We start from the raw sequence: 27,096 nt of genomic DNA on the forward strand, positions 1-27,096 counted from the left end.
AAAAATAAACAGTTAAATCTCCTGGATGGAGAGAGATGGGAGGAGGGTATGGCGCTAGGAAGTTCTTGCCCTTAAAACTATGCCCCCTTGTGGACCCAGAAAGAGAACACATTTTCTCAATAATCTGTGCAAAAAAGAAGTCACAGTAGTCTGAAGAGCTGTGCATGTTTTAGGGTGACACTGGGTTGGGAACATTGGAGCTAAGTGTCCCCACATCTGGCAAGCCACAACATACGTATTTTCTGTTCAGGCAGAAACTGAGCTTTACAAAAGTGAAATGAGAAACAACAACAACAAAAAAAACAGGCACATATATTGAGAACCATTCAGTCCTTCTTAGAATTGTCTCATTCCTTTCTCATGCATCTTTAGTAAATTCAGATGCAAATTAATTTTAGAAAAGTCTAAATAGGCATGTATTTTATTTATCTGTTTCCTAGTGGAATAGTGAGTGGTATAAACCTGGAAATGCTCTGTATCTATTTTCTGAAATCTACAGCTCTTGTTTAGGTAAATATCAGGTACTTAGCTAATTAAATGTCTCTTGTTTATAGGAAAGTGTCAACTTTCAGGATGTTATGTGTAAGGCTCAATAAAATTACGTACAAAGTGACAGTGTACTCTCTTTTCATAGGCTGACCTTGTGGTCACCATTGCCTAAAAATGGCTCAAAACAAAAATGATCTAAACGTTGAAACAAGATAAGATCAAATTGATGTCATGGTAATTACACCAAGTGCCATTCAATCATTGGATGGAATTTACTGTTGATCCCAGGGCTTAGATGAAGGTGGAAACATATAAGCTTATTACTCTGCTGGTATAAAAACAGGTGAGGACTTTATTAACTGCAGTTACTGAGAAATCACAAGACGAAGCTAAAATCCCTCGTCAGATCCACAGTCAACTGCTCTGAACACATCCTGCAAAAAGCCCAGAGAAAGGTAACATGAATGAAATAATTTTGAGGGATTTTAATTGAGGAGTAAAATATTTGAGAAAATAAAGAAGATTTCAGAATCTCTGCCTACATCTTAGTAAGAAGAGAGATAGGCTTTTACTCATTCTCTTTTCAGCACTCATGAGTGAATTGGGAGGAAGTCTGTAAAACTGTGGCTGTGATCATAGGCTAAGATGTTATCTAGAAGCCAGAAACCCAATGTCTCCTGCTGAGACGCTTGAGTGCCTGTCAGCATCTAAAAATTTTCCTCAAGAATTATTGGATGTCATTGGAAAGGCGTTCTTTTGAGTGGCTTCTAGGAGTCAGACGGAGGGCAAGTAGACATTTTGATATTGTTTTATTATCCATTTTTAAGTGATGTATATCTTCAAACTGGCCCATGATAAAGCGGCTCACTTGTTCAGCCGAATGACCATAGCTTCTGATTATCTTTTGAATAGATGTTCTCATGAACACTTGAATAGGAGCAAGGAATTTTTGAATATCAGTATTTTCATTTTTTTCTTTAATAAGATGCTACAAAAATCAGAGTTGGTAGTATTTCTCCACTATTATTCATGAGTTTGCAATAGTAAGTCACTTGCCCTATAATTATAATTGTGTAGATGTGATGAGTTTCTGGAAACTTTTTTGCAGCTAACCTTGGTTATCTTTGCATTAGCGCTAATTGAAATGGTGGCTGATTGGGAAATAGAGACTAAAAAATGAAAGAGCTTTTTTGTCCCTTCATATTAGCACTGAAGAACAGGATATGGGCATATGTGAAGACTTATGGGCTGACATTATATGGGTCCCTTAGGAATGCAGAAGCTCCCTTTCATCCCCATGGGAATTTTGTTTCCTAAGCTCTTCAATCTTTTTCCCAGTCAAAAGTCAGATATTTTACTTTAGAAAAGGAATATTTTAAAACTTCCGAAGGTATATTTTAAATAATTACTTGACTTAACATCAGTTCAGTTATTCACAATATTGGTCAACAAAATTGCAAGTAATACTTTGCTAAAGTTTTGAATTATTTTAAAAAGATAAGAGCAGCCACCATTTATAAAAGGTTTGTGTGTTTTCAGTTTAATTTCAACTTTGGTTTTCTTAAGTTTGTTATTATTTTTTGCAGAAAGAGTCATTGACATTTTAAATTACTCAAATTTCTTACCGTTTCCTGCTGAAAAGGGTAGCATGTGAGAAAAATGTTAGAACACCAATTAATTATGTTCCAGAGCAGATTTTCAGTTTCAGTGTACATCTCTTTTTAATGTGAGACCCAAAGTTACATGAAAACTCAAAGTAATAGCTGGGTAACAGAAATGGCTAACTTAGAAGGTAATGTACATCTTGCTTAAAAGTAATCTGCTTTCACAAAGATAAAATTTACAGTAGCGAACTTACATTTCTATTGAGAACAGCATGGTCCATAGCACCAAACTTCCATTTTTACAGATTGTGAATCCTAGAGTAGTTTGCAGTCAACTTCTGAGCCTTGCAAATTCTGGATTTGGCATATAATGTTACAGCAGTGCCATTGTAATGTTGTACAAAGTTATCTAGCAATTTCTTGGTTCATCAGGCTTGGAGATAACATTGTAGAAATGATCCAGCATCCTTAATACTCTGGGGTTTAAGATTGGGCACTTAGGCTGAACTAGGGGTAGGATCAATGAAAATATTAGAAATCAAATTAGACAAGTAACAGCATGATTCATGTGTGACTCCAAGTCCTAGAGGAGGACATGAATTAACGGTAAACTTCTAGGCTATAGGGATAGTACAAACGGAAGGACACTATTTTGGATCAGGTCACTTTCTGCGCAACTTTGGCAAATCTTTTAAATTCTCTCATGTGTAGCTTTCTAATCTATGATACAGGTGTAAAGAAAATAAAGCAAGTGAACATATGTGAAAGCCAATGCTGGCCGGGCATGGTGGCTCACACCTGTAATTCTAGCACTTTGGGAGGCAGAGGTGGGGATAGTGCTTGAGCCCAGGAGATGACCAGCCTGGGGAACATGGAGAAACCCTGTCTCTCCAAAGAGAACAAAACAAAACAAAAAAAACAAAAACAAAAACAAAAATCCCCAAATTAGCCGGGCTTGCTGGCACACTCCTGTAGTACCAGTTGCCTGGAAGGCTAAGATGGGAGGATCACTGGAGCTCGGGAAGTTGAGACCGTAGTGAGCAGAGACCATGGCACTGCACTCCAGTCTGAGCGACAGAGAGAGACCATGTATCGAAAAAAAAAAAAAAAGGAAGAAAGCCTTCTTCCCCTTTCCCTGTTCCCCACTGCAAACATCCTCACAGTCCTTAGTCCGCATAACCTGATCAGTTATAAAATACCTGAGATTTCCTTCTCTCTCTTTCTTTCTTTTTTCTTTCTTTCTTTCTTTTTCTTTCCTTCTTTGTTTCTTTCCCTCCTTCCCTCCCTCCCTCCCTCCCTTCCTTTCTTCCTTCCTCTCTCTCTCTCTCTGTTTTTTGAGACAGTGTTTGTCACTGTCTCCCAAGCTGGAGTGCAGTGGCTCGATCTTGGCTCACTGCAGCCTCATCCTCCTGGGCTCCAGTGATCTTCCCACCTCAGCCTCCTGATTAGCTGGGACTACAGGCCCATGCTACCATGCCCAGCTAATTTTTGTATTTTAATAGATGCGGGGTTTTACAATGTTGCCCAGTCTCGTCTTGAACTCCTGGGCTCAAGCAATCCGCCTGCCTTGGCCTCCCAAAGTGCTGGGATTACTGGCCTGAGCTAATGGGTGTGGCAGAAATGGCTCTTTAAAAACAGTTTTGAAGAAGGTGAAGTGAAATAAATATGTAAAATAAAAAATATATCAGTAAGTTATATTAAACTGGCAGATAATAATGTTGCTCTAAAAAAAGATGTCAGCATCTTATTTAGGGATATGTCATCTGAAAACATCATTTAAAAAGCTCATTGTAAAATGTAAAGATTTAAAGGCAGTACAATGAAGTGTGGTTCAGAATTTGGAGTTTGGAATTGTAAAGAGACATTTTAAAATCTTGGCTCTGCCAGTAACTAATTATGTGACCTTGTATAGATTACTTCACCCTAGAATTTCTTTAAAAAAATGAGAATGATACCACACAGGATTGTCATGACGATTGGATATATTTGTGAGTGCAAGGTGCCCAAAAGAATGTCTAGCACACATGAGTGCTCAGTTAATGGTAGGTGTTATTTTTTTAAGATATAAGATATTATTGTTACCATATTCAGTATTACAGATAGTATGTTGAATGCTAACTTCATTTTTTTAATGCTTTGTTACGTTTTCTGTAATAGGTTAACTTAATATCTGTTGTATAAAGACCTTCCACACCCAACCTGCCATATGCACAGAAAAGAAAGTGGAGGCAAGATTGTGGTTCTATATCTCAGACTTTGGAGAAATGTTTGTTATAAGAGAATGCGGTTGTTCCAGTTATTTATTGTTATCCGTCAAGTTACTTGAAAACTTAGTGAGTAAAATAGCAAATTATTATCTTTCAAAGTTCCACTGGTGGGCTGAGCTCAAGTAGGCCGTTCTTAACTCAGGTTTCTTATGCAGTGCAGTCAGATGGTGGCTGCGGCTGGAGTCATCTAAAAGCTCAGCTGGGCTAGTCATCCAGGATGGCTTCTTCACTCACGTGTCTAGTGCCTTGTTACTTCTTGGCCTCTTTCTCTTTCTCCATGTGCCACTTTACCCTCCAGAGTATCTTCATGTGACTTGGCCTTCCCATCCTGTGGTGGTCTCAGTGTGGGAGCATTTCTTACATGGCAACTGGTTTCTAAGAGATGGGAAGCAGGAACTGCCAGGTCAGTTAAGGGATATACCTACTACTTGCCCAGTGTCACTACTGCTATGTTCCTGGTCGAAGCAGTCATAGGGCTTACTTAGATGAAATGGGGTACAAAGATAGACACACCACTGTTTGATGTGGAAGTGGGATCAGATGGGGCTAAAGAGGTGAAGACTTAGGTTAACCCTCTAGAAGTCAGTTAGATTTAATCTGTTTGATTAACACACGATTATGCCTCTAATCCTAGCCTAGTCATCTCAAGAATGTGTGATGAGTCATTTGGGCTTCCTGGTGTAGAGACTGTAGATTAGTCACTCCAGCTATCACCACCTTTAGAAAAACCACAAACCTCACCACTCTCTGGCAGTGGGGAGCAATAGCAACATGTTTGCAAGCAAAGGGCCTGGATGTCACATTGTTTCAAGCACTTGTGACCTTCTTGGAACAATTACTAATACATGCATGGGGATGTGTATGTATGTGTATGTGTGTGATACTTGGTGTGTCAAGATATATATTGGTGTGTGTATGTATTTAATATGTGTATACGGCTTGTATGGCATACTGGTAGAGTGTTTGCGTATTTCATAAATCATTTAATTCTATTATAGAAATATAATATATATTAATTGTATTTCATCACAATGAATAATATTGTGCAAACATATGTTAAATAATAATGGTAGGCTATGGTAATAATATCCTTTTGTACTTTTAAGAATGCTATTGGGCCAGGTAAGGTAGCTCACACCTGTAATACTAGCAGTTTGAGAGGCTGAGGTGGGCATATTGCTTAAGCCCAGGAGTTTGAGACCAGCCTGGGCAACATGATGAAACCTGTCTCTACAAAAAAAATCACAAAAATGAGCAGCGTGTGGCAATGCATGCCTGTAGTTCCAGCTACTCGGGAGGCTGAGATGGGAAGATCACTTAATGCTGGGAGGTCAAGGCTGCAATAAGCCATGACTGCACCACTGTCCTCCAGCCTGGGAGGCAGAGAGAGACCTTGTCTCAAAGAAAAAACCAAAGCAAACCAAACCCCCTAAACCCCTCAAACAACAGCAACAACAACAACAACAACAATCAAAACCAAAACAAACGCTATTGTAGGGGAACCAGAGATCACCTCCAACCCCTTTTTAGCTCTTAGTAGGCTCTTCAGCTGGATCTGGGAGTCAAATTCTCTTTCATATTAATAAGAGAGAAATATGCAAATTTTATTAGTTTTACATGTACATTGGGATGTGTACAAGAGAGTGAAGTCTGAAGAAGTGGTCAAAGCAAGATGCTTTTATACTTTTTAGACAAGTGATAAATTGGAGAAGAAATGACAGGACAAAGAACATCTGGTGACCGGGCATGGTGGCTCATGCCTGTTATCCCGGCACTTTGGGAGGCTGAGGCGGGTATCCACTCACATATGCAACATTTATAGATTCACATATTAGCTACAATTTTATAGCTAAGTGAGAACATACTCTCTCTAATAAAATTATATGAAAATACTTGATTCTACTGAACATTTACTCTAAGTTGTCATTCAAGGATTATCTTGCTTCTTAGTGTGAATGACAACTCTACGTTAGCAGATTTTGATTGATATTATTATAATTCAACATAACTTTATTGATCATTTACTTTGTGTGAGGTCTTGTGCTAGGGTAATGGCAGATTAAAGGTGCATAGTTTCTATCTTGAAGAAGCTTCTCATGATGGGCACAGTGGCTCACACCTGTAATTTCAGCAATTTGGGAGGCTGAAGTGGGAGGATTGCTTGAGCTCAGGAGCTCCAGATCGGCCTACACAACATAGTGAGATATCCATTTCTTTTTCTCTTTCTTTCCCTCCTTCCCTCCCTCCCTTCCTTCCTTTCTTCCTGATGGAATCTCTCTGTTGCCCAGACTAAAGTGCAGTGTCACAATCTCACCTTACTACAGCTTCTGCCTCCCGAGACCCCATTTCTAATTTAAATAAAAAGAAAGAAGCTTTCTTTGTGGATGAAGAGATACACATGCACATAACCGGCTAGACTGTGGGACATCATCTAAGAATTATAAGCCAAGTGACAAGCGAGTGCAGTGGGGAAAGATATTTATTTTGTCTTTGGGGTTGGGTGAAAACTTCACAGTGAATCTGGCAGTTGAGCAGCTCCTTAAAAGACTGAAGTAGATGAACTGCAAAGGGAAAGAAAGAAGGCCAAGTTGAGAAAACACATATTTTCTTGGACTCACATTATCTTGATGTGGTGAGTGATGGGATATAAGGGTATGTTGATGCATATTGTAGATTAGTCTGAGGTTACATGTACAGGGCCTATGAATTTTTGGAAAATACTCATGTGGAATACCAAAAGAGGCTGAAAGTAAATCTGACTTTAGATTGAGTGTATTTTTGCAAAATAGCATAAATCCCAGCAGAATGTAATTCCCCCCTCCCCGATTCTTAATATTTTCTTATAAATTTTAAAACAGGAAAAGGTGAGGGTGATTAGGATGATAAAAAGATTTATTAAAATGCTTTCAAAATCACCTAGAATTTGAAGTTTATTCTGTTTTTACTTGGTTAATGTCATCTCTTTTCAAAATAAAGGCAAAGCAAGATGACAGTTTCTGCTACAGCAATAGTGATTTTTGTTTCACTTTTTCAATCTTCTTTTCACTTTATTATAAAGCCAATTCTTAAAATGCACATTGACTTCATGCTTTCACATCCTGCAATCTTATTATAAATGTTTCTCTCTGAATTAATTCTGATATAGTTGTTCACTGCATAATGGCTGAATTTTCATAATATATGAGTTGCAATATTAAAGCACAAAAATGATACTAGTTTAAAAAGGAAACTAGTTTTAATTCTGAAAATTTTCTTATAGCTTTGTGTATTACTTAGCATAGTGGTTCTCAAACTTTTTGATCTCAGAACCTGTTTACACTCTTAAAAGTCACTGGAGACCCCAAAGAGCTTCTATTCATGAAGTTATATCCATCAATATTTAATGGCTAAGTGATTATGTTAAAGTTTTCAAATCTTTATTCACTTAGAAAAATCCATCATATGTTAACACAAATAACATATATTTATTTTTTTAAATGACAATTTTCAAGAAAAAAATGTTAGTGATAAGACTGCCATTGTTTAACCTTTTTGCAAAACTCTTCATTGTCTGGTCTAACAGAACACAACTAAATTCTCACCTGCTTCTTCATTCGACCTGTTGTAAAATTACATGTCATGTAGCCTCTAGAAAATTTCTCTGAATACTCAAGAGGATGAAGAGGAAACAGAGGCAAACAACATTTGTTTTATGCATGTCATAAAACTTACTTACCTTCCTACTTACACAATCTGAATTTCTATACAGGTTGAGTATCCTTTATCTGAAATGTTGTGGATGAAAGGTGTTTTAGATTATGAATTTTTTTGGATTTTGGAATATTTGCATGTACATATATTGGGGATAGGACCCAAGTCTAAACATAAAATTTATTTGTTTCATGTCTGAAACACATAGCCTGAAGGTAATTTTATACAATATTTAAAATATTTTGCGCATAAACAAAGTATGTGTTAAATATTTATGTGTGGAAATTTCCACTTGTCTTGTCATGTTGGTGCTCAAAATGTTTCGGACTGTGGGCCATTTCAGATTTCAAATTTTCAGAATAGATATACTCAACAAGTATTATGAACTTAGTTCTCCTCTCTGACAAATTATTCCTAAGAAGTGTTATGGGTTAATATAAACATCTAGCAGAAACTCGGCCCTATTATGTCAGTCTGCATGAAAAATAACAACAAGTTTTGACTCACCTGTACTTTTAAACCTCATTCTGAATTATTGTTATTATTATTATTATTGAAATGGAATCTCTCTCTGTCACCCAGGCTGGAGTGCAGTGGCACGATCTCGGCTCACTGCAACCTCCGCCTTCTGGGTTCAAGCTATTCTTCTGCCTCAGCCTCTGGAGTAGTTGGGACTACAGGTGCGTGACACCACACCTGGCTAATTTTCTGTATTTTTAGTAGAGATAGGGTTTCACCTTGTTGGCCAGGCTGGTCTTGATCTCCTGACCTCGTGATCTGCCCGCCTTGGTCTCCCAAAGTGCTGAGATTACAGGCATGAGCCACCACGCCTGGCCTCTGAATTATTTTTTTAAAAAAACTTTTTACTTGGAATAATTGTAGATTCAGAGGAAGTCACAAAAAAATGTACGGAGAAGTCCTATATACCCTTCAGCTTGTTCCCCCATCGATAATTATCTTGTATAACTATAGTACAATGTGAATACCAGAGAACTGACACTGCTGAAACCTATAGAACTTATTCAGACTTAAGACACGTACACACACGTACACACATAATACTAGTACTCTGTTATGTGATATCTCATGTGTAGATTAGTGTGACTAATATCCCTGTCAACATGCAGCTGTCCCATCACCACAGCTCCCTGTGCTATCCCTTTAGAGCCACACTCACCCCCACACACTTCTTTCCCAATGCTAACTCTTTGAAACCATTAATCTATTCTCTATCTCTATAATTTTATTATTTTCAGTGTTATATAAATGGAATCCTATAGTATTCAGCCTTCAGTCAGTATAATTTTCTTGAGATCCATTCGAGTTGCTGTGTGTATCAATAGTATGTTCATTTTTTTGTTGCTGGGCAGTATTCCACAGCATGGATATACCATCATTTGTATAAACATTCACCTGCTGAAGGGCATTTGAATTGTTTCCAGTTTTTTGGCTACTCTAAATAAAGTATCTATGAATATTCATATATAAGTTTTGTGTGAACATAGTCTTCATTTCTCTGAAATAAATGCCCAAAAGTGCAACTGTTGGGGCATATGGTAAGTACATGTTTAGTTTCATCAGAAACTGCCAAACTATTTCCCAGAGTGGCTGTACCATTTTATATTCCCACCAGCAATGCCAAATTATCTTGGTTCTCCACATCCATGCCAGTGTTTGGTGTTATTTTTTATTTTAACCATTCTGATAGAGGCATAGTATGCCATTGTAGTTTTAATTTGCATTTCCTTAATGACTGATAATGTTGAATACTTTGTGTTTATCCTCCATCAAATGATTGCATATTTTATATCTCACATATAAGCTTATATATGTTTTCTTAGGTATTATCTGAGTTCCATGTTTTACAAATAAGAATATTGAGGCTTCTTAACAGGATGACATATTTCAAAAGAGAATTTATTGTAATTATTATTAAATCCATTTCTAAAAGTTAATGTGAGAAATGAGAAGATTCAGTTATCGACTTCATTCCTATGGAGAACTTTAAAAAAAATTTACAGGGTTTTAGTATATGTTGGGAGCTAAAAGCAGAGAGGTCAAGACGCTGATAACTATTATTATTTAGTAATGTTGAAACTACTGGTTGTTGTTATGTCTAGTAAGCCAATTTTAGATTAACTCTTTTTTTTCCCCATGTCTGTCTGCAGGAGAGCCATGGATTCCTACAGAAAATATGCAGCTGTCATTCTGGTCACCTTGTTGGTGTTTCTGCATAGTCTCCATTCCGTTCCTGATGGCGACTTTACAGCGCAGGGTATGTGACCAGGCTTGGGTTTGAAGTAATAAGCACAACACACATTTCTAGATGTACATCAATAACTCCATTAATTACATTTCTACCTCCTTTTCAAAAGTAATAAATCTTTGCTGCTGGATTCATATCTAAGCACTTGTAGACTGTGAACATAAAATTAAATTAAGTTCAGAAAATGTGCAGTGAAAATGATATCTTACACAACCATTTATGCAGCAGCCTGTACATTTTCATCTGAAATAGATTCCTTATTATTCTTTATTTGAGTCTTACAAGAAGAAAATGCTCCTTATTCAGTTAGCTCTGTTTTTTTTACATTTCTCCCAGAAGATTTGAGAAGATTTTAACATTGCCTTTGTAGATGAATTTTCACGTCAGTTAACAAGTGAGGAAAAACAAAACCATTTTATACAGTAAATTTGTTTTGCTGTATTGTCTGAAAAATCTCATATAGTAGCTGATATAATTCCTTCTGCTTTGAAATTGTGAGCTACTATTGGTTATGGTTTTTCTCTAGATAAATGGTAATATTTTAATCCAGGTCCCAAGTGGAGATGCCTGATCTAATATCAGGCTCCCTACACTCACCAAGCTTTCTTAATTTTGACATTATTTCTCTCTGTAAATATTGGGAGTTACTGTGGGAAAAACAATAGCAGATTCTAAAGGGGAAAATATTTTTCCTCTGGGCATAATTCTCTTTTCAGTTGAACATGATGTTTTCATCTGTCAAGTTTATGTTTCCTTTAGGCATGCCGTTAGCATTGGGATAGAGAATCCATGCTTGAAGAAAGAGTGACTACAACTGAGATTTTCTATGCATGTCTGTAAAAATGTTTGTTTTTAAATTTTATTTCCTATGAACATTACTCTAATTAATATAAATATTAAATAGATATTATCGATGAAGATTAACATATAACCAAAAAGCACTTACTTAGTTCCCTTTCATTTTTGATGGAAAAATAATATTCACCATCCCATAATAAGAAAACATTCATAGTTTTTTTCTTTGTTGTTTGTTTTCTCTTTTCTTTCTTTTCTTTTCTTTTTTTTTTTTGAGACAGAATCTTGCTCTTTTGCCCAGGCTGGAGTGCAATGGTGCGATCTCGGCTCACTGCAACCTCAGCCTCCTGGGTTCAAGAGATTCTCCTGCCTCAGTCTCTGGAGTAGCTGGGATTACAGGTGCACACCACCACACCCAGCTAGTTTTTTTGTATTTTTAGTAGGGACGGGGTTTTGCCATGTTGGCCAGGCTGGTCTCTAACTCATGACCCTCTGGTGATCCACCTGCCTTGGCCTTCCAAAGTGCTAGGACTACAGGCGTGAGCCACCACATTTTTTCTTTCTTTGGTTTTTTTTTTTTGAGTCAGGGTCTCACCTTGTCATTCAGGCTGGAGTGCAGTGGCATGATCTCGGCTCACTGCAGCCTTGACCTTCCAGCTTCAAGTGATCCTTCTGCCCCAGCCCATCAAGTAACTGGGACCATAGGTGTGTGCCACCAGGCCTGACTAATTTTTGTTTCTTTGTAGAGATGGGGTTTCACCATATTGCCCAGGCTGCTCTTGAACTCCTGAGCTCAAGTGATCCACCCACTTTGGCCTCCCAAAGTGCTGGTATTACAGGTGTGAGCAACTGTGCCACCCTCATAGTTTCTTTTTGAATCTTTGGATTATTTGACTGTGCTTTTTTTTTCCCTGATAGAGTGCCCAGAATGCAAGCTAAAGGAAAACAAATACTTCTCCAAGCTGGGTGCCCCAGTATATCAGTGTGCGGGCTGCTGCTTCTCTAGAGCATATCCCACTCCAGTAAGATCCCAGAAGACAATGTCGGTTCCAAAAAATGTCACCTCAGAGTCCTCTTGCTGTGTAGCTAAAACATATACCAAGGTAAGAACCTCAAGGGCCTCAGAAGCTTTCTAACAGCCCAATCTGAGAAATATTCATAGAGCCTACCCATGGGATTTAATGCCAAAGGTTAATGACCCAGACTCTGTTGAGCATTTGTACAGGCAGGGACTACATTTCTACCCACTAATTAAAAGAGCCGATTGTCTTGAGTACAGGCTGGATTTACTCAGAATAAGGAGAATAGGGGTAGAGGGACAAGGGGCAGGTTGGGAGAAAGTAAGCTTACTTGTGCTAAAAATATCTCCTAAAATGGGGACTGTGCAAATGTAGTATGCATGTATTTATTTCAGCAGACTGCAATTTTATTTAATATTCTTCAATTTCGTCTCTCTATCGTCTAATCTATAATGTATAATATCTGTTTTTTTTCCTTCCCCTTTAGGCCACCGTAATGGGGAACATCAAAGTGGAGAACCACACGGAGTGCCACTGCAGTACTTGTTATCATCACAAATTTTAAACATTTTGCCAAGTGCTGTCGTGATGACTGCTGATTTTCTGGAATGGAAGATTAAGTTGTTCAGTGTTTATGGCTTTGTGAGATTAAACCCTTCCTTTTCCTTACCATACCGCTTTGACACGCTTCAAGGATGTACTGCAGCTTTATTGCCTTTCCCTTTATCCCACAGTAGAATCAGTAGTCTAGTTCTTTTCATTTGGAATGAATACAGTATTTAGCTCGTTCCACTGCAAATAAAGCCTTTTAAATCATCATTCAGTCGCTGAATTATCATTCTTCTTAAAAGTAAAGCCAATTACTTTTGACAGCATTAATGGAGGAGAGTGGGCCATTGAGTGAGTTGGGGCCACATGTGTTTGGTGACCTAACATTGGAGAACCTTGTTGTTACCACACCTTCTAGCAGCATGTGAGTCCTTTCAGCTGGTGAGCTACTTATAGGACATTTATTGGGACAAGAGAAGAAAATATGAGAACTTCTATTTCTATTCATTTTTATATAACTTTTTAAATTTCCATTTTGATGGATTTTATAAAAGTACAGATACATTAGTATGGTAATATACATACACAGTTTAAACAAATATCCACATATTGGGAACATTTGATCAGAAACTTTTTACCGTTAGAAAACTGCAATTAAAAACCAAAAGAAAAATGGATTTGAGAAAGACAAAATCATTCCCAGACTGAAGTTTCTATTTACTTGCCTTATGTCTGGCTAAAAAACTCTCATCTTGTCAGTCCCTGGCAGCCAGGCTATTACTGAATAGTCGCCAAGGAAAGGGCATCCTTGCACCCAATTAAAACTGGGCATTGCTCTGAAATTCCAGAGGCATCAGATTTTGTTTTTCACATTCAGATCTGGCTGTGAATGAATAAATGATGATCAAAATATTCATTTAGCACTCACTGTGGTCTAGGTGGGATGCCCAGCGTATTCACTTTGTTTTTAAAAATGTTTAAGATGGCCGGGTGTGTTGGCTCACATCTGTCATCCCAGCATTTGGGAGGCCAAGGTGGGCTGATGACTTGAGGTCAAGAGTTCGAGACCAGCCTGGCCAACATGGTGAAACCCTGTCTCTACTAAAAATACAAAAATTAACCAGGTGTGGTGGTGGTCGCCTGTAATCCCAGGTACTCAGGAGGCTGAGGCAGGAGAACTCCCTGGACTCAGGAGGTAGAGGTTGCAGTGGGCCAAGATCATGCCACTGCACTCCAGCCTGGGCCATAAAGAGCGAGACTCAGTCTCAAAACAACAACAACAACAAACAAAAACGAAACAAGAAACTTAACAGTAGTCCCATGCTTCAGTATTACACTTATTGAGCATTTATACTTAGAGGTGGTCCTTACCTTGAGGACAATGATATCGTAACTATTAAATTATTTTAGCCATAGGGGAGATCATAGCTACTCAATAAAGTCCTACTCCTAACAGAGCCTGCAATTAAAAAAAAATCATACTGGTCACCAATAAGGTTTTCAGAAAGAAATTTTGATCATCACCCATTTGTCAAAATTTTATTTCTGAGTGTCAAGCCAGTTCCTTGTTTCTTAGCTGGTTGGTAAACATATCAGGTGTTAGGGTAATAAGTTAAAATAGGAAGTACATGTACTTTTTTTTTTTTTGAGACACAGTCTTGCTCTGTTGCCCAGGGTGGAGTGCAGTGGTGCGACCTGCTCATTGGAACCTCTGCCTCCCAGGTTCAAGTGATTCTCCTGACTCAGCCTCTTGAGTGCACGGGGTTATAGGCACATGCCACCACGTCCAGCTAATTTTTGTATTTTTAGTAGAGACAGTGTTTCACCATGTAGGCCAGGCTGGTCTCGAATGCCTGACCTCAAATGATCCGCCTGCCTTGGCCTCCCAAAGTGCAGGGATTACAGGCTGTGAGCCACTGCACTCAGCCATTTTTTGTATTATTTTTTAGTAGAGACGGGGGTTTCACCAGGTTGGCCAGGCTGATCTCAAACTCCTGGTCTCAAGTAATCCTCCACCTCAGCCTCCCAAATTGCTGGGATTACAGACATAAGCCACTGCACCCTGCTCTTGCATGCACTTTTTAAGAAACATGAAAAGACACGTGAAGACATTGGTCCATTTCTTCATTTATTTATTATATTATCATTGAATGTATAATAAGTGTTGATATTTTGTTAGATCATTGGGATTTAGATATCAGGAATCTCTGGAAGATAAGATTGAGAAAATATAACACTGCTTAATCAGAGAAACAATGGTGCTGATCGTTGGTTCATGCACGTATCTAGCAGATATTGACTGAGAACCTACTAAGTGTCAGGTCTGGAGAGCTTGTTAGGAGAGCTCATGAGTGATGGAAAGCTTCTGACACTTCTTGGCTAGAATGTCCCTGTTCATCTGGGACCATCCTATTGACAGAGGGAATGGAAGGGACACTCGAGGAGTAAAGAGAAATGACAGGGACATTCTTGTGTACATTCAGCTCAGCCAGGTTAATCCTGGTGAGCACTAGGTGAAATGTCATAGCCACGTGCCAGGCATGGTGCTGGTCCAGTGAAGGCCAAGATGAATAAGGCACATACTCTGCTCTGAAGCAATTCACAGTCTAGTGCAGAAGAGCAGCATAAGTAAATTACAATCAATGGTGCTGGTCCAGTGAAGGCCAAGATGAATAAGGCACATACTCTGCTCTGAAGCAATTCACAGTCTAGTGCAGAAGAGCAGCATAAGTAAATTACAATCAAGACAGATGTACACTGTGGGAGAGGAGTGAACTTCGGTGGAATAAAGGGAATGGCTTATTCAGCCTGTTGGGGCTTGTCATAGAGAGCTTCACAGGGCAACATGATCCTTGAGTTGGGTCTAGAAGATAGGCAGACAGATTGGGGAGGGTGCATTTTAGTTTGAGGAAACAGCATAAGCAATTATTCTGAGATAAGAAACACTGAGAGTTCAAGGAGCTCAGTGTGATTGGACTGCAGGAAGCTGGTTGGAGGACTGGAACTGCAGCGATAAATACGAACCTGTCAAGAAGGTCCTTGTATGACATGCAAAGAAATATGGATTTTAATGAGGGTTCTAATTTCTCAAGCTGGAGGGCTTGGGGGTTCCTGAAGCCACAGAATAAACAAGAACCTTTCTGCAGGATCAATTTTGCTTGAAGATTTGGGGAAATGTGATTTTCACTTCAAAACAAAAATGAATATGTGATAGAATAGAATGCAACATTGACAAAAATAGGACGAAAAACGGTGACTTAAAAAGAAACTTCATGCTGAGGGTGGGGCCTTTCGGATCCTGCTCTTCTGAGCCCTCCCAAACCTCCAGTTTCACTCTTGCATTAAGAGAACTTAAATGGAGGAGTTTGAGAAGTGCTATTAATATTAAAGGAAGGGTAGTTGCCGGACTTCCAAGCTTCTGGATGAGTCTGGCTGAGAAAATGATTGTCATGGCTTTTGGGACAGTCAATTTAAAAGCTCTGAAATGAGCTCTCTAGAGAAAAGATTATAATCTCAAATATATAAGCAGCAAGGAGGAAGAGAAGCAGGTGTGGAGGCTGGCAATTCTGTTTCAAGACCATCTGTGAAACATACCTGAAAGAAACCCTAAGGCAGAGTAAGCACATGTTTGAGGGGGTGCTTCTATCAAAAATACTGTCTATCGTTCACCTCAGCCAGAAAGCTGCTCCGAATTCTCCCCTGTGAGATTCCTTCCTTATGGCTAAAACGTGGTATCCCGAGCACCTACTTTTTAAATGACAACACTCCTAGGAGATGCAATGCAGTTGGCCATTAATAGTTTAACAAACTATGACGTTAGTTTAACAGACCATCAGTTCTGTCTGCACTGGGAGTTCTGGACCCTTGTTGGCTGGGAGGTGGGGGTACCTGGCATCATGTTAAAAGGATAAAGCAAAAATGCAAGACTTCTACTATTTTGTAATTGTGTCAACATTTGATGATGAGAAGAAACTCCAAACTGATTATAGGGATATTATTGGTGACTAGGACTCAAGGAGGAGGTCAATGTAACAGTGACGGCACTTGGCCTTTGGTCTGTATCTTGGGAGTTAGAGGAAAGGGCAGGAAATGATGAAAGGGAAACAGAGTTACTGGGAAGGGAGGAGAAAGAAGAATGAAGCTGCATAAAAAGTGTGTGGAGGAAAAATGTGTGATGGGAAGAGAGAGAGAGGCTGGAAAGGCTGCTGGAGAGTCTCTAGCCTCAGAGATGGCAGAGCTGGAGTAAAGCAGAAAGAACAGGCCATTACTCATTTCCACCCACTCATGCCCACCCCGCTTCCCCTCTGTCAGAATATAAATAATCACCCGTAGTCAAGATCTCTAGGCTGTATGCAACTATTGTACAAATTGGAAAAGGATGCCCTCTCTGGGCAGGCACAGCACTTGAGTAAATGTCTTCACAATCAAAAGGTGCAGAAAAAAGTCTTTTCCCTCAGGCAGAGGTGGAGAGGGGTCTGGATAGTTGTTAGCCCTCACTTCCTGGCTGGGCACCTTTGTGCAGTATACAAACTGTGCAACCTTACATGGCAGCTCTGTCTAGAATCTCACCATACTAATATGACCATTGTTGCATTTTGAAAAATAATGGCCTAAACTGGTGAGAATCTTGACATCTCAGATTCCAAATGTTGATGTCTTTATTATCCTTATACTGCTTCGGATGGGGCATCCTGGGTAAAACACTGTTCCAAATACAGTTTTTTTGGTTTTACCATGTATGGAAAAAGTAGAAGAGATGTCCAGAATATGGCAAAGGACAGGAAGGTAAAACAACAGCATACACATGCAAATGATCATGAAGGTGACATGGGGAACTTAGTTATGACCACAGACTGCAGTAAGACCAGAGAGGCTGACTTACTCGACAAAAAGTTAAGCAACATCAAACTGCCTGGCATTAATGCAGCTCTTCTACTTACTTGGAACTTCCGATGTCTAACGTGTCAATGATTCTCACTTAGCCCCTTCCAGACTGCGAGTTGAAACATGTGGCACCATCTTATTTGACAATTGGATAAACAGGTACAAAGCTTTGGTTATGTAGGAATGAAGAATGTGTATAGGAAAAGTGGTATCTCCATTTCTGTGCTGCTTCCTTCTAATTCCAATTCTTTCCAAATCTATGAAGTTTTCACTTTGTCTACCAAGAACCTATTTCCCTCTGGACACTAGTAGAAAACTCTCCTGGAGATTTGTCCAGGATGAAAAGCCATTCTGTTAAAAGATCTGATATTTGGTCTGTGAATTGTCTACTAATGCTTTGTCTGGAAGCTTGGGCTTCAGCTTCACCCTGATAGCTCTTCTTCCTTTACTCAACGCCTTCTTCAGGTACTCTCTTTTGAAAGTTAATTTGTATCTCAAAGCTATCCTCTCCCTCAGGAGGAGAAACGTGAAGAGATTTCTCTGTTCTGAAAGCCGAGTAGGATATCCATATTCTTCTATTCAAAACTAGGTAGCATGAGGAATTGTACATTTTAAATGCTGTTTTCACAAGAAACTGAAGCTGGATCTGGGTTGCCTCAGAACAAAGAGAGAAATTAGTTATTGCATCAAACTTCAAAATGAGAGACATAAAAAGAAAATAACTATTGGATTTTAAAAATGAATTTCCCTTCCGAACTCCAGAAAAGCATATGCTCTGAAAAGTACATACTTTTCTATTGAATCTGACTTTGAGGGCTCGCTCATCTCAAAGACTTGAAAGCTGAAGCTTTGGGAAAAAGAAGGAGGGAAGGAGGGTCAGGAGAGGAGTTTCTTAAGAAGCAGCCAGAAGCTTGGCACACTACTGAAAACATGTAAGAGAGCGTTCAACAAAGACATTCAATTGTTTTAAAACCATTTCCATTAACGGGATGTTAGCAGAAGGTAGGATAGTAAAAAGCATTAAAACTATATCAATTTTCTCCAAATGCTATTGATCAGAAAGTGTGTTTGAATTGTAGTCGCTTATTTAGCTGTAAATTATCTGTGAATGGTAATTGATTCGTAGTTGACAGCAAGTAGAATTTCAGTATGTGCAAATTTACTTCTCTATACCGTTTTCCCAGTTGCCGCTCATGTTAAGGATAACTAGACAAGGCCAGCATCAGGGCTAGGCCTAGGAAGTGGAGATGAACTGAACTGGGAGGCAGGGCAGAAGCAGTGGTTTCCCCAAGACGGCTTTGCAGGGATAAAGGAAGAGGAAAGAAAGCCTGAGCTTAACTTAGAAATGTACTGCATCTTTGTGAAGATGGAGGAAGTGGGATGGGCTGTGTGTAAAAAGGTTGTTGGCAGGTGCTTGGGTTGAAATTACGGTGTGAGGAGCTGAAGTCTCAACCTTGGGTTTTAGGGAGACAATTTACTATCTAAATTAAATTATGGTTACTACCACATTTATTCAAGTGACTGCGTTTCTCTGCGACATGCTCTAATGTGGAAGACAGTGATAACATCAGAGATGCAGTCACTGTTTAAATGGGCAGGATGGGCTCTGAGGGCTCTGAGGTAGGCTCTGTGGTTCCTGAAGCTGAAGATACAAGTTCTGGCAGCAGCACTGTAAAACTGAGCTTGGCCAAAGAGCTGCTCTCCCTCACTGCCAGCTACGGATTTCTTCAGTCAGTTGCAGAGCTCACTGCTGCCCCTTGTGGACAAGTGGTCCATGGAACTTCTGGAAGAGTTGGTGGGTGAGGCTGGGAGTGATGTGAGCAGGATGGGTCCAGCTGACTGTGCACATTTGTCTTCCTATTTATGGGATCCTTCTGTTTATTTGCTCCTGATGTGCCCTTTTAGTGACATCCAACTACATGTGGGGTGACAGCTCTAATACTGGTGCACTAGGCAAGAAATATTTGATAAGCTAAAGCTAAATTCCAAAATCCCCTAAGAATTTCAATAATACATTTGTCAATGTAAAAAAAGGAAAAACGTTTAGGTTAAAGAAATACACTCAAATTTTAAATTAAAATATCTGAAAATATTTTATTTGGGTTTCATTCAAATTTGATACCCTGCATTTTTCTCATAACTATATACGTATTTTTTAACTAGGCCCCATATGGACATCCACAAATACCTTCTAGTTCATCCCATTTTTTTTTCTCTGTGCTAGGACATAAAAGACTTAAAAACAGTTGTGTATATATGTCTATAACTAGATATACAAAAAAACTCCAACAAAACAAAACAAAACAAAAGCCAGAAAACCTCTTTGTGTTTGGTTGCCATCTGCAGTAAAGCAAGGCATACACTGAAGCATCTAATGAATATTCAGGAAAGGGAGATCCTGAAAAATGTTTAGCGAGCAAGAGATGGAAAACAGAATTAATTATATGGTAACCTGTCATTACTAATTTAAGATGTGTGAAATGACATTAACATTATCTTCATTTGGTTTGCTGTCTTTATTGTTTCCCATTAGTAAACAGAAAAATACTTATATGCACTTACATCACAACCATTTTACTATCTACATGTATCCCATACCATTATGTTGTATACTTTAAGTATATATAATCACATTTATTTTTAAGGCTGGGCATGCCGGCTCATGCCTGTAATCCTAGCACTTTGAGAGGCCGAGTTGGGCAGACCACTGGAGCTCAGGAGTTTGAGATCAGCCTGGGCAACACGGCGAAACCCTGGACCTGGTGGCAGGTGCCTGTAGTCCAGCTACTTTAGGGGGCTGAGGGAGGAGGATTGCTTAATTGCCAGGGTTTGAGGCTGCAGTGAGCTGAGATTGTGCCACTGCTCTCCAGCCTGGGTGCCAAAGTGAGCTCTGTCTCAAAAAAAAAAAAGCATCTACTCCAAGATACACATTCATTACAAAGAGAGAAATTACAACTTCACAGTGGTGAAAGCTGCCTGACACAGTGACTAAGGTTAACATCACCAGCAATAATGTTGGGTATCAACATCATAAGCCCCGCCAGAACCATTTTCTGAGAAGGGCTGAAAATGCATGCAATCAATCTAATTATGAAAAAGCATCAGACAAACCCAAATAGAGGAAAAATCTACAAAATAACTGTCCAGTACTCTTAAAAAATGTCAAGTTTCTTGAAAGACAGGGAAAGATGAGTTGCTGTCACAGATGCGACTAAGGAGACATGACAGGTAATGCAAAGTGAAATTCTTGGATTGAATCCCAGAACAGAAGAAGAATATTCGTGGTAAAGTGATGACATCCACATAAAATCTGTATTTTTAATTTTTTATTCGTTTTTGTTTATTTATTTTCTGAGACAGTGTCTCACTCCGTCACCAAAGGTGGATCTCGACTCACTGCAACCTCCACCTCCTGGGTTCAAGTGACTCTCCAACCTCAGCCTCCCAAGCAGGTGGGATTACAGTCTCCCGCCACCACACCCAGCGAATTTTTTGTATTTTTAGTAGAGATGAGGTTTCACTATGTTGGCCAGGCTGGTCTCAAACTCCTGACCTCAAGTGATCCACCCACCTTGGCCTCCCAAAGTGCTGGGATTATAGGTGTGAGCCACCACGCCCGGTCTGAAATCTATATTTTAGTTAATAGTATTGTACCACTGTATCTCTTGGTTTTGATAATTGTACTTTGATCGTGCAAGTTATCAGGGAAAATGAGCGAAGGATATATTTGATCTCTCTAATTTGCTAATTTTCTGAAAGTCTGAAATTACTTCAAAATAAAAAGGTAATAAAAATCCTTTTAATCTGATTTCTGCATTCCTTACTCTGCTATACTGAGTCCCTTTATGAACATTACTAATCCATTTATTTGCCAAATCACAAGACTCTACACAATCGACTCCAACTTATCTCTGCAGCCTCATTTCCACATATCACTCTGTTTACCTTCTGGTCACACTCAACTTTTGTCTCCTAAACATGTGTATGCCTTCATATCTCCTGCGCCTCTGGATTGGGTGTTCACATTGCCTACAAAGCTCTCCCTCTTCACTGCATGGGAAAATCCTATTAATTGTTCAAGACTCAGTTCATGTGTCTCCTTTGTGATGCCTTCTTGGATTTCTTCTAACAGAGTTATTCATTCTCTCCTTTTTTTCTCAATGCTTGTTGGATTTCCTTCTATTATACCACATGTTAATTTGTCTACCCATTCATTAAGCAACAAATATTTTTTTTTTTTTTTTTTTTTTTTGAGACGGAGTTTCGCTCTTGATACCCAGGCTGGAGCGCAATGGCGCGATCTCGGCTCACCGCAATCTCCGCCTCCTGGGTTCAGGCAATTCTCCTGCCTCAGCCTCCTGAGTAGCTGGGATTACAGGCACGCGCCACCGTGCCCAGCTAATTTTTTTTTTTGTATTAGTAGAGACGGGGTTTCACCATGTTGACCAGGATGGTCTCGATCTCTTGACCTCGTGATCCACCCGCCTCGGCCTCCCAAAGTGCTGGGATTACAGGCTTGAGCCACCGCGCCCGGCCAAGCAACAAATATTTTTGAGAATCTGCTCTGTGTCAGGCGCTGTGGTAGGTATTGGATGTACGTTGGTGAATAAAATGATATAGTCCTCCCCTTCATGAGTTTATAGTCAAGAGGCAAAGACAGAAAATAAACAAGCAAACAAATAAATAGATAAATATATAATTAATATAAATATAAAGTAGGGCAAGACTATATACAAAAACCCAATAGCACACCATAATAACGAGTAATGGGGTGGGATGGGTAGACATTTTTGGATAAGACAGAGAAAGATGATTTTAAAATGGCTATTCATTTCATTAAAACATTCTCATTAAAAAATTTTGGCAATACAGAAAAGTACAAAATTCTGTATAAATATTACCCATAATGCCATCACTTAGAAATGATAATTATAATCAGACATTTTCATAATCAGACATTGATCTTTTTTTGACAACAGAGCACTTTTGCCCAGGCTGGAGCGCAGTGGTGTGATCTCGGCTCACTGCAACCTCCACCCGCTAGGTTCAAGCAATTCTTGTGCTTCATCCACTTGAGTAGTGGGACAATAGGCATGTGCACCACGCCCTGCCAATTTTTTGTACCTTTATTAGAGACAGGGTTTTGCCACCTTGACTAGGCTGTACTGGAACTCCTGGCCTCAAGTGATCCTCCTGCCTTGGCCTCACAATGTACTGGGATTGCAAGTATTAGCCACTGCGCCTGGCCCATATTCAGACATTTTAATGCATATATACATAGAGAAGGATAAATGTGAAGATCAAAGTGATCATACTGTTCATTTGTTTCAAATATTTGTTATATACTAGATTTTTAAAATTTCTACCTTTTATTTTTAATACAGGGTCTCACACTGTCACCCAGGCTAGAGTGGAGTAGTACAATCTTGGTTCACTGCAACCTCAACCGCCCACGTTCAAGCAGTCTTCCCACTTCAGCCTCCTGAATAGCTGGGACCTACCATGCCTGGCTAATTGTATTTTTGGTAGAGATGGTGTTTTGCCATGTTGCCCAGGCTGATCTTGAGCTCCTGAACTTGAGGTGATCCATTCACTTTGGACTCCCAAAGTGCTGGGATTATAGGCATGAGCCAGCATGCCTGGCTTAATAGATGCTAGTTCTAAGACAATGATTCTCAATCTTGGCTGCCCATGAGAATGCCCAGAGGTGTCCTGGCATAAAGTGCAGAGATGGGGGAATCCCTTTTCCCTGCAGTAGGAGGTTCGGACAGGGACCGCTTTATGGAAGTGGAAATGTCTAAGCTGGGCTTTGACCTGTTTACATGATTTCACAAGGTTGAAAAGAAGAACGAAGGACATTCCAGTGAGGTGGAACAGCTCGTGCACATGCTCAGAGGCATGGTATGTCCTGGAGTGAGGGAGGAAGTAGTTTAAGACTCTGCACAGGGATTCAGTGCTGTGGGCTGGGAACTGTGGGAGTCATGGCTAAATCTAGATGTGAGGCCCAGATGACAAAGGGGCTGGTCTGCCACTCTAAGGAAAGTTTTGCTGTCAATTTATGTAAGGAGATTAGTAAAATAAATAATTATCTCTGTTTTATTTTTCATTATTTTATTTTATTTTATTTTTTGAGACAGAGTCTCGCTCTGTCTCCAGGCTGGAGTGCAGTGGCATAATCTCGGCTCACTGCAACCTCTGCCTTCTGAGTTCAAGCAATTCTCCTGCCTCAGCCTTCTGAGTAGCTGGGACTACAGGCCTGTGCCACCACACCCAGCTAATTTTTGTATTTTTAGTAAAGATGGGGTTTCACCATGTTGGCCAGGATGGTCTCAATCTCTTGACCTTGTGATCTGCCCGCCTTGGCCACCCAAAGTGCTGGGATTATAGGCGTGAGCCACCGTGCCTAGCCCCTGTTTTTATTTTTTTAAAATCAGTAAAGAAAGTCAATTAAACTACTTATATGTTCCTTAATCAAAGTCTCCTGTGACATAGTCTTCCTTGACTTTCAGACTCACTAAATATTTATCTGATAATTTTCTATGCTTATTAGAGCAGAAAATGAATCTTGTGCAAATCAGCTTTTTGCCCTTTTACTTAGTTTCTAGAAGACTCAGAAGCAGGGATAGGGCCTAATTCAATGCCTTTCCAGATGAAGAAAGTCTAGCTGCTAGTGGATTTCCAGATTTCAACTGCCTCTGAATTCTTGGTGACCATGTTACCCCATTCATTGTTACTCCATGATGGACTTCCCTAATGCTGACCAACCTGCCCTGAGTAGAGGACATTGCAGCTAGATTGGACTGCTCCCAGGCCCCAGCTGGGTCCCCACCCCAGTGCCTGCTCCATGCCAGGGGCCATGTTCCTGTCTGTTTAGGCTTAACCCATCTAGGGGCCACTTGACATGCTGAGTGAGAAAGAGCCAGCTGGTGTGGTTTGAATGTGTGAAGGCAGGCAGAGGTGTTACATATATAGGATTTTCACATAGCTTTTATCCCAACTATAAAGAGAAGGGAAATGTCACTGTTCTGCTGTCTCACACTTGTGGCAGGCCAAGTCTCACTAACAGCTGTTTCAGCACTGACTGAGTGGTTAAGTTAAATATTAAAAGCCAGTGCCCTTATACAAAGGCTGGGATGTAACAAAAGCCCATCAAGAGTTTTGCTTAGGCATTCCTGGGCCTTAAAGCATGACAAAATAAAGAAAGAATTCTTAATAGGACCCATTTAGGATTAAACAAGTTTTATTGTGAGTCTGAACAAACTCCCCAGGCCTCCACAAATGAGTTTATTGGGGGTCTGAAGGAATTCCTTAAACCTCTGTAATTTAGCAGGAGGCAAGATAAGGGTAATCACCCCAGCACCTGGATGCTTTAGATTAAGTCAATTTACTGAGGCTCCAGAGAAAGGTCTTCAGGACTCAGACCTTAGTTACAGATTAAAAGAAGTTAATCACGTATGTCTTTTTTTAAAAATTTTTTAAAAAAAATTTATTTATTTTACTTTAGGTGCATACTATATATCTGGCATCCCTCCCCATGTTATCCCTCCCCACCCTCCCCTCCCTCCCCTCCCTCCCCACCCCCATTGTCTCTCCCCTAACCCCCGCAACTGTCCCCTGTGTGTGATGCTCCTTTCCCTGAGTCCACATGTTCTTGTTGTTCAACACCCACCTATGAGTGAGAACACACGGTGCTTGGTTTTCTGTTCTTGGGTCAGTTTGCTGAGAATGATGGTTTCCAGATTCATCCAAGTCCCTACAAAGGACACGAACTCATCATTTTTCATGGCTGCGTAGTATTCCATGGTGTATATGTGCCACATTTTCTTTGTCCAGTCTATAATTGATGGGCATTTGGGTTGGTTCCAGGTCTTTGCTATTGTACACGGGGCTGCAATGAACATTTGTGTGCATGTGTCTTTATAGTAGAATGATTTATAGTTCTTTGGGTATATACCCAATAGTGGGATTGCTGGGTCAAATGGAATTTCTATTTCTAGATCCTTGAGGAATTGCCACACTGTCTTCCACAATGGCTGAAATAATTTACACGCCCATCAACTGTGTAAGAGTGTTCCTATTTCTTCAAATCCTCTCCAGCATCTGTTGTCTCCTGATTTTTTAATGATTGCCATTCTAACTGGCGTGAGATGGTATCTCAGTGTGGTTTTGATTTGCATTTCTCTAATGACCAGTGATGATGAGCATTTTTTCATATGTTTGTTGGCCTCATATATGTCCTCTTTTGAAAAATGTCTGTTCATATCCTTTGCCCACTTTTGAATGGGGTTGTTTGTTTTTTTCTTGTATATCTGTTTTAGTTCTTTGTAGATTCTGGATATCAGCCCTTTGTCAGATGGGTAGATTGCAAAATTTTTTCCCATTCTGTTGGTTGCCAATTCACTCTAATGATGGTTTCTTTTGCTGTACAGAAGCTCTGGAGTTTAATTAGATCCCATTTGTCTATCCTGGCTTTTATTGCCATTGCTTTTGGTGTTTTATTCATGAAGTTCTTGCCTATGCCTATGTCCTGGATGGTTTTGCCTACGTTTTCTCCTAGTGTTTTTATGGTGTTAGGTTTTATGGTTAAATCTTTGATCCATCTGGAGTTAATTTTAGTGTAAGGTGACAGGAAGGGGTCCAGTTTCTGCTTTCTGCACATGGCTAGCCAGTTTTCCCAACACCATTTATTAAACATGGAGTCCTTTCCCCATCGCTTGTGTTTGCTGGGTTTGTCAAAGATCAGATGGTTGTAGATGTGTGGTATTTCTTCTGGGGTTTCTGTTCTGTTCTATTGGTCTATGTCTCTGTTTTGGTACCAGTACCATGTTGTTTTGATCACTGTAGCCTTGTAGTATAGTTTGAAGTCTGGCAGTGTGATGCCTCCAGCTTTGTTCTTTTTCCTTAGGATTGTCTTGGCTATGCGGGGTCTCTTGTGATTCCATATGAAATTTAAAGTGTTTTTTTCCAGTTCTGTGAAGAAGGTCATCGGTAGCTTGATGGGGATAGCATTGAATCTATAGATTACTTTGGGCAGTATGACCATTTTCACGATATTGATTCTTCCTAACCATGAGCATGGACTGTTTCTCCATCTGTTTGTGTCCTCTCTTATTTTGTTGAGCAGTGGTTTGTAGTTCTCCTTGAAGAGGTCCTTTACATCCTTTGTTAGTTGTATTCCTAGGTATTTTATTCTCTTTGTAGCAATTGTGAATGGGTGTTCACTCTTGATTTGGCTCTCTGTTTGTCTGTTATTGGTATATAGGGATCCTTGTGATTTTTGCACATTGATTTTGTATCCTGAGACTTTGCTGAAGTTGCTTATCAGTTTGAGAAGATTTTGGGCTGAGACGATGGGGTCTTTAGATATACAGTCATGTCATCTGCAAATAGAGACAGTTTGACTTCCTTCTTTCCTAATAGAATATTCTTTATTTCTTTTTCTTGCCTGATTGCTCTGGCTAGAACTTCCAATACTATGTTGAATAGGAGTGGTGAGAGAGGGCATCCTTGTCTAGTACCTGATTTCAAAGGGA

At 39.7% G+C, this 27,096-nt stretch overlaps 1 protein-coding gene across 4 annotated transcripts; it reads left to right on the forward strand.

The window, feature by feature from the left end:
- The first annotated feature begins 807 nt into the window (after positions 1-807).
- On the forward strand, positions 808-12,949 carry CGA (glycoprotein hormones, alpha polypeptide). Of its 4 annotated transcripts, none has more exons than XM_012444277.2 (4): positions 808-944; positions 10,219-10,325; positions 12,030-12,214; positions 12,618-12,949. In XM_012444277.2, the coding sequence occupies exons 2-4, from the start codon at positions 10,226-10,228 to the stop codon at positions 12,693-12,695; spliced, it is 363 nt and encodes a 120-aa protein (XP_012299700.1). In that variant the 5' UTR covers positions 808-944; positions 10,219-10,225; the 3' UTR covers positions 12,696-12,949.
- Positions 12,950-27,096: the final 14,147 nt, after the last annotated feature.

Source organism: Aotus nancymaae, unplaced genomic scaffold (genome assembly GCF_030222135.1).
Source record: "Aotus nancymaae isolate 86718 unplaced genomic scaffold, 86718_ANA_hifiasm-v0.15.2.pri h1tg000040l, whole genome shotgun sequence".
Classification (NCBI taxonomy): domain Eukaryota; kingdom Metazoa; phylum Chordata; class Mammalia; order Primates; family Aotidae; genus Aotus; species Aotus nancymaae.